The 7,387-nt window shown below is 35.3% G+C and overlaps 1 protein-coding gene across 6 annotated transcripts in view; it reads right to left on the bottom strand.

The window, feature by feature from the left end:
* Positions 1-799: 799 nt before the first annotated feature.
* LOC108688038 (elongation of very long chain fatty acids protein AAEL008004) overlaps positions 800-7,387 on the bottom strand; it is a 60,625-nt gene continuing 54,037 nt past the window's right edge. For 3 of the 6 annotated variants that reach the window (XM_018194112.1, XM_018194113.1, XM_018194114.1), the window contains exons 4-8: positions 7,175-7,255; positions 6,398-6,481; positions 4,304-4,360; positions 4,117-4,222; positions 2,079-2,599 (exon numbers count right to left, since the gene is read on the bottom strand). In XM_018194112.1, coding sequence (XP_018049601.1) covers positions 2,079-2,599; positions 4,117-4,222; positions 4,304-4,360; positions 6,398-6,481; positions 7,175-7,255 — 849 coding nt within the window. Of the gene's footprint in view, positions 2,600-4,116; positions 4,223-4,303; positions 4,361-6,397; positions 6,482-7,174; positions 7,256-7,387 lie in introns of all 6 variants that reach the window. The other 3 variants (XM_018194111.1, XM_018194116.1, XM_018194115.1) reach the window with 3 other exon arrangements.

Raw genomic sequence — 7,387 nt, 5'->3', positions numbered from 1 at the left:
CGCGACGAGCATTGGCACATCCACAATGTGGAAAGCGTTGCGACGCCGGGACAGGACATCGGCGTGGCGGCTGCTGAGCGCGCAAAGGAAAGGGGATGTCGAGAGTCCCTCTCGCGAGTCGACGTATGCACGATCACAGAAGTCGGTTACTGGCATTTCTAACCGATGCTTTTGAGCTTTAAGTATTGAGCAAAAGGCACGCCTATCTTCAAAAGGCACATTGGCGCAATCATATCCTTTCTACTCCCGCTAATGAATGAATGTTTGAGAGCAATATTCATAGTTGGATCTTATATTTAAGATCGTCTTAAGTACAATCATAAACTATCAAAAAGCCATATTAGCATCTTAAGACATTACTTAAAATAAGGATGGAATATAAATATCGCCCTGAGACTTGAACAGTCAAGTCGATAGTATTTCTGCAAATCAATTAGAATAAACTAGATCGCTATTCATAGTTCGTTCTTATTTTAAGACCATCTTAAGTAATGTCTTAATGCTAATAGAGCTCTCTAATTATGACATCTTAAGATTGTATTTAAGATAGTCTCAAATATAATCGACTATAAATATCGGTCACAGAGCGGTATTGGCATCTTAAAAGATTACTTAAGTCGAAAAGAACCTACTATGAATCACTGTTTCATTGGAGCGAGCCAATTTCAAAATTTTCGATTTTCTATGTAATCATAGAATGCAGATTTTCTATATAATAATAAAATAAAATCATTAATTACAATTATAAAACTTATCTTTTCTTAAAGAATCATAATAAATATTGACAATAACATGCGTGATTTTATGAAACGTTTAATCGTTAAAGTTTATGATTTTCATCTGTTCTTCGCTTTTGAATGTCCTTTCGCGTTTTTACATAATTAAGAAATCTTGATCGCGACTCGATCAGCTAAGGTCATCGGTTCCATGTATGTTTCTAAGTAGCGAGTCATCGAAATGCAAAAGATTTCTCGGTTAATTGCGTAACAGTATCGCGCCAAATTGCTATTGTAATTTATCGTTATATACATCCGCATAATCTCTTTATGTAATACTAAGGTCATGCTGTCAGCTAGCGAATTTTCGAGAGATTAGGAACGTGTGATCGTGAAACCTTGACTGAGTTTATTTTTATCAGACCTGATGAAACATTTTTTGTATCGCGTCATGAAAACAGAATAAAGAATGATAATTTCCAATTGCTGCAAATTGACCCATAAGGAATGTCGACGCGGTGATTTCCTCGCCACAGAATCACCGAATACTCAGGAATAAATAATTCTTTTTATTTATAATTTGAATCGGTTCTTCCTCTATCTTCCATCTAATTATTCGTGATTTTGCCGAAGCAATAGACTGCTGATAATTCACGATAAACACTATCATTAAAAGCAAGCCAGAGAAGGATAATCTACACAGTATGTTGTGTAAAGGTCATCTTTTCGAAGATGTATGGAGATTATATTATGCAATTTGATCTACATCAAAACTTTTCAAAACTTTTTTTTCTACAATTGTGATCTGAACCATGCAAAATTAATTCGCAAACTAGTCACCTAATGAGAATCATTTACTTGGCAAGTAGCATAAATTATCGTTAAGATCGCTAAAAACGCACAATTATTTATATCTAAATGTTTCGTAAAACCCGATTTAAAAACTATTCATTTTTCCACAGCCCGTCCATGCGGGAGCATCAGGATACGATCCGCCTAAGCATCCTTCTGTGTCAGTCGCCGGATTATAGTCGCACGCGACTGTCCGGATCTAGCTGGAAAACCATCGCGCTAGTGAAATATCGTATCGTTGATGAAGTACGTCAACGTATGCTGTATACGTATGCTATATACCGCGAGCCGAATACGTGCAACGTAATTTTGTACTCTTTCTTTTTCGATAGATGCATCGATCTCGGCAGGGTCTTCAACTCTTTGTATTTAGATAATACAACAAATTAAAGATAAAGAAAGAGACAAGAGGAAGAAGACCCATTAATCTTTCGGCGATTCCGCGGAAGAAAAAGAAAAAACAATGTCGTAGCGAGAGAAGATCGACTAGGCTGTGTGCTCGCTCGAGGGTCACTCGACTTTCATTGCGAACGGTTTTCGGAGGTTGAGCTCCGTCGCTAGGCTTTCGCCTTTCACGTAATAATCGGCAGCATCCCTTCTCCTGGGCGAGGAGCCGTTTGCGAAACCGTTGACGGCGCCGTTCGCGACACCATTTATGACGCCATTCGCATGCTTGCCCTTTGATTGATGATTATCCTTAGCGACGCCGTTCGATATCGTCGCCCCATTTGATTTCCTGGGTTTACTTTCTTGGTAACTTTGCTGGTAGAACTCCCTGAACAAGAAGAAGAACATCACGGCGTGCAGACCGATCCACCAGACGAACGCTTTTGGATAATTGCACTCGATGAAGAGCAACTGGAAGGCGTGAACCATGATGGCGATGAATTGCAGCATCTGGAAAGCGGTCAAGTACTTTTTCCACCAGAGGAATGGCTGCACCTTTGGACCCATCGCTGCCAGAAGATAATACATGTACATCACGATGTGGACGAAGGTGTTCAATAAACCGAAGAAAGTCGAGTGGCCGCCTGAAAGAATGACCATCAACAGAAATTAATACGAAATTGTATTCGTAATTTATTCGTTTTTAAACATCAAAGTTCTTTACTTAAAAATAGCAACAAATACTGCACTCTCAAAATTATTTGTGAATAATTCAAAAAAGATGTGAATCATCAAAAGTATATAGTATTGCTTCAACTACATGAGTGGGCTTTTGGACTCGGATGAAAATCGGCCGCTATTTTTGTGTTTATATTGCAGAGTTAAAGTGAGTAAAAAAAATTTGAAAAAATCTTTCTCTGGCGATCGTAATGCAATTGTTTCATTATTGTCTTGACGCTAATTGTGATGCAATAAAAGTTTGGCTTGTGATTTTGACCCGTCAAATGTAAATTCGTCAAATTTTTGCCAAAAGTGAAAATTCGTTTTTAGGGAGTGTCTCTTTATTAGTGCTGTATTCATTGTCTCTCTCTTCTTATAATTAAACATATATTCATTGTCAAAAAAAGCACAAGAGAGGCATCTTGGTGAAACGATCGCTCTATTTTCTCGGAGTTATAAAATCGTGAATAAATAATGTCGAAATCATTAGAAATTTAATATAAAATATTTTCATTGCATTTTTTTTTTTTTTAAAGAAGAAAATATCCGACGTACCTCCGATATTATTTTTCCGAACGTGTATAAAAATACCTCCACTCAATTGCGCAAATAATTATATGTTTTGAAATGAATCAATATAACGTATTTGTTTTTTTTTAATTCATGTTTTCCTCTTTTCAAAACACTACTTACTTTTACTTGTATTCTTTTTATAAAAATATGACTTTAAAAAAAAAGTTGATTTTTGCACTCTTTTAATAATAAATTGTTCTTTAGTATTTTTTTTGCATAACTTTTTAATTATTATCAAAACCTTTTTATATTTTGATATTTCGATTCTACATATTCTGGTATTTCATTAAAAAGAAAAATTTCTATTGAATGAAATCTTCATTTGTAATAATTATAGAAAGCCAAAAATCCCGTAAATGACTTGGACCCAAATATATAAATTAAGACTTTAAAACGAGAATTGAGGTTAAATTACATCCAAGTAGTTTATTCGATAATCCAAGTGCATCTTTTAGCAAATTAATTGCTAAATTAGCATAGTTTTCTTATGAAAAAAAAATTAGCATATTGTTTTTTTATGAAAACGAATAACACAAGTCTGCAATTTAGTAAAAACAATTATATTATCGATTCCCCGAAAACTAGTTTCTTATTAAAAAGCACATAAATTTAAATTCCAAATGTGAGCTCTAAAATGATAATATGTATGTAAAAGATAAACAAATTTTTGCAGTTTCTAAAAAAAAACTAGTCGTTATCCGTTTTCGTGACAATATATTCGTTTTCAACCCATATATATGTATAAGGAAAGCTTTTAGATGCCGAGGAAGGATCGTTTTTGCGACATTGACACAAATTAGTTTTGCAAAATCAGCTGAGTTTTTGCAACAAATGAATAAAGGAATTGCATAAAAAATTTTCTACTTACCTGGTGTGAACTTGACACCGAACCAGACCGACATGGGCATGCAACCGTGATGGATCACATGCAGCGTGGATACGTGGTTATTCTTCTTTCTTAACACGAAAAAGATCTGGAAGAAAATGCGCACGATTAGCCCCGTGGAGTAAATCACGCCGGTAAGAGGGAATTACATTTAGATCACTTTACGTACCGTGTCCATGAATTCTGTAAATTTCGAGAAGTAATACCACCAGCTTGCGTGGACCATCTGCGATTTCGAAACATCGATTAGGAAAAGCTTTTTTATCACTTCTTAATTGGATCAATTTTATGCATGAAAGTTTCTTTGGTTTTATTCGCAACGTTTTTTTATCCTCAAACATGAGAGGCTTCTATATTTTTTTTTTACATTCCTGTTGAAGATCAGGATTCTTGCCTTTGATTTTTATTACACACTTAGACGATTTTAAATACTTCTTTACATATTATAATTGCAAATAAATTAAAATTAGTTTCATTAAAACATAAAGACGACAAAAAAGAAAGAAAGACGAAGGAAGAAAGAAAGAATATATATATAGCAATTTATAAAAGTAAACGACCCGAACGAAGTAAATAATTATCTCGTTAACATAAACAGGATAACAGATAAAAAAATAAACACATTTATTAAGTGATTTTAAAAAATCAGTTTTCATAGAAATGCATATTAAAAACATTTCGCAACAACACACCGGTAATGTATTCGAGAACACGAGGAATCTGTGAAAATCGTCACTGATAGAGTGTGTCACAGTATGTATAGGTGCAATGACAGAAATTAATGCGGCGCAATTGTGCGTAAATGAAAGTCTATGTAATTTATGGTCGTTATCGCTTGACGTAATGACGTATAGCATATGTTAAACAATGTTAATCACATAGGCTACTAACTACAGTTAGAGTTGTTCTATCGCTTGAACTCTATGTTTGCAATTCTACTAACTACTATACTACTTTGGTCCTTTTCTTAGCATATGGATATATACACGTATTATTGCGTACAGAACCAGTCACGAGAAAAGATCACAAATTCATAGAATATTTTGTTTCAATAATAACAATCATTAATATACTTTTAACTAACCAATAATTAATTAAAATGGAAAAATATTCTAAGAATTATGTGAAGTATAACATCATATAACATCAATTCAACGTGAATTATTCAATAAGATCATAAAAATTACATCTTTCTCATTCGATCAAATTATGAATTTATTGATCAGTTTTATAAAGCATTTCCTAAAGCTATCCGTACACAATGCATGATTTTCATGTTTATTTCTTTGCATTTTGACCAATTCATGATTCGCTTAAAGAGCTGCATAAATATATATGCAATATATATGCATAATATGCAAAAGTAAAAGTATAAATAAATAAAAATTTACATGAAGGTAGCACTCTTGATGGCTCAGTTGCCTAGCGACGTATAGAAATTGGCCGAATCAATCAATCAATCAATCAATTAATTTAATCAATTGGTCGAATTAATCTATTGTACATACGAGTCACAAACTAAAGAAGAGAACAACGGAGAAAAAGATAATAACTTTAACTTAGGGTGCGTTCCGAATTACGCATGAAAAGCATGTCCTTGTTCACTAAATAATAAAGAAAGATAAAATATTAAAATACATTACGTGTAGAACGTATCTTCAGAACGTATCCCTCTGATCTATGCTTGATATTAATCAATCACGTGACTATTTCTTAATGTTTTGATTAGCGCGTGCAAGGAAACCAGAAATAATGCACCACATCATACTGCAACCATATCACATAGGATAATATGCTTCGCTCAATGAATGAAGATGTTTAGTATGCATTATACTGATTCTACAATGTAGGAAGTCTTAATCGAAGTTAGTTAATCAGCGTTAGTTGTATAGTAAAGGCCTAAAAGGTTGCAACACTTTTTTCAATGTTTCGGAATGCAGCCTTATCGAACGATTAATTCTTATTTGTCGATCCATAAATAAGAACCAATCGCTCAATGGAAATCTATTAAAAAAAAGTATTGCAACCTTATAGACCCTGACTATACAAGTTAGCTATTAGTCAATTTCACCAATAAGACTTAGGACTATCGACTATCGACTCTTGTCATAGAATCAACATTAGAACAAGCACAGCAGCATGTAACCCCATCATGCAAGAAATTATGCATCGTATATGGTCAGCTTTAGATATAAACATTATAAATACGAATAGAAAGAGATCATGGCAAGGATAATTCTGTTAATCACGAAAATTCACCCACCCTCAGCACTTCGGGTCTGTCGCTGTAGTCTACAGGTTGACATCTTAGAGAATAGTCTCCAGTCAGCCATCCGGATATCCCTATCTGCAACCACATTCGCCCAAAGGCCATTCGCCATCGGTCAATAAAGAGATAAAAAAAATAGGCATATGATGGCAGATGTATATTGCGTACAAGCTTAACAACTACTCTCTGTGCATATTATATAAAATATTTGCGTTGAACTCTCGTACGAGAATGTTGAGCGATGCCGCGCCTCGTACTTTCAACGGGAAAAGAAGTCGCAACTGGATAAAAAGGAATTATTCGCGAAAGAAATGCAAAAGAACAAAATGTATTTCTTCGGTCAAAGAATAAATCGATAAAGACTGGAGGACGCGCGATTTTACAATTGCGATTCTTCCCCGAAGGGAATGCGACACATGTTCAACACTCAGTGTTTGATTTTTTCATCGAGAGTTGAGATAGCGGATATCGAAGCGGAAAAAGAGTAGCACTGGAGGAACGTGCCAGGCTCTCTATTAGACAAAAAGGAAGCATAAGCTCTTCTAGGACACCTAAATCGCACAGCTCCAGGAATATTTGCCCCCGTCGCAAGCCTCCGCTCCGAGTAAGGAACGGCCAATCTACAAAAATATATGTTTTATAGATGAATATCCGTGATATCAGGCGGACCCGATTCGGTGATTTCTGTTGCAATAGTCGTCTCGTTGAAGTAATTGGGAGGCAGTCTCGTTGAATGGTCCGGCTAGAGTTAGATCGATTAGGCACACTTACCCTTATCGCGGTGGGGCTGTTGGAATAATCCACCGGCTGGCAGCGGAAACTATAGTGGTCCCACCATCCGCCCATCAGACACTGTATTGCGAAAGAAACGTAAATTGTGCTTCGCACATCTTTGCCATTGGCGCATTCCCGTGATATGAAATCGAAGTTACAAATATATTTTCGTTGCTCAATTCTTGTTGCGACAGGTACAGAAAAACTCGT

This window comes from Atta colombica, unplaced genomic scaffold (genome assembly GCF_001594045.1).
Source record: "Atta colombica isolate Treedump-2 unplaced genomic scaffold, Acol1.0 scaffold224, whole genome shotgun sequence".
In the NCBI taxonomy this organism is placed as follows: domain Eukaryota; kingdom Metazoa; phylum Arthropoda; class Insecta; order Hymenoptera; family Formicidae; genus Atta; species Atta colombica.
Note: the sequence above shows the minus strand (reverse complement) of the source record. Positions and strands in the feature narration are given on the sequence as shown.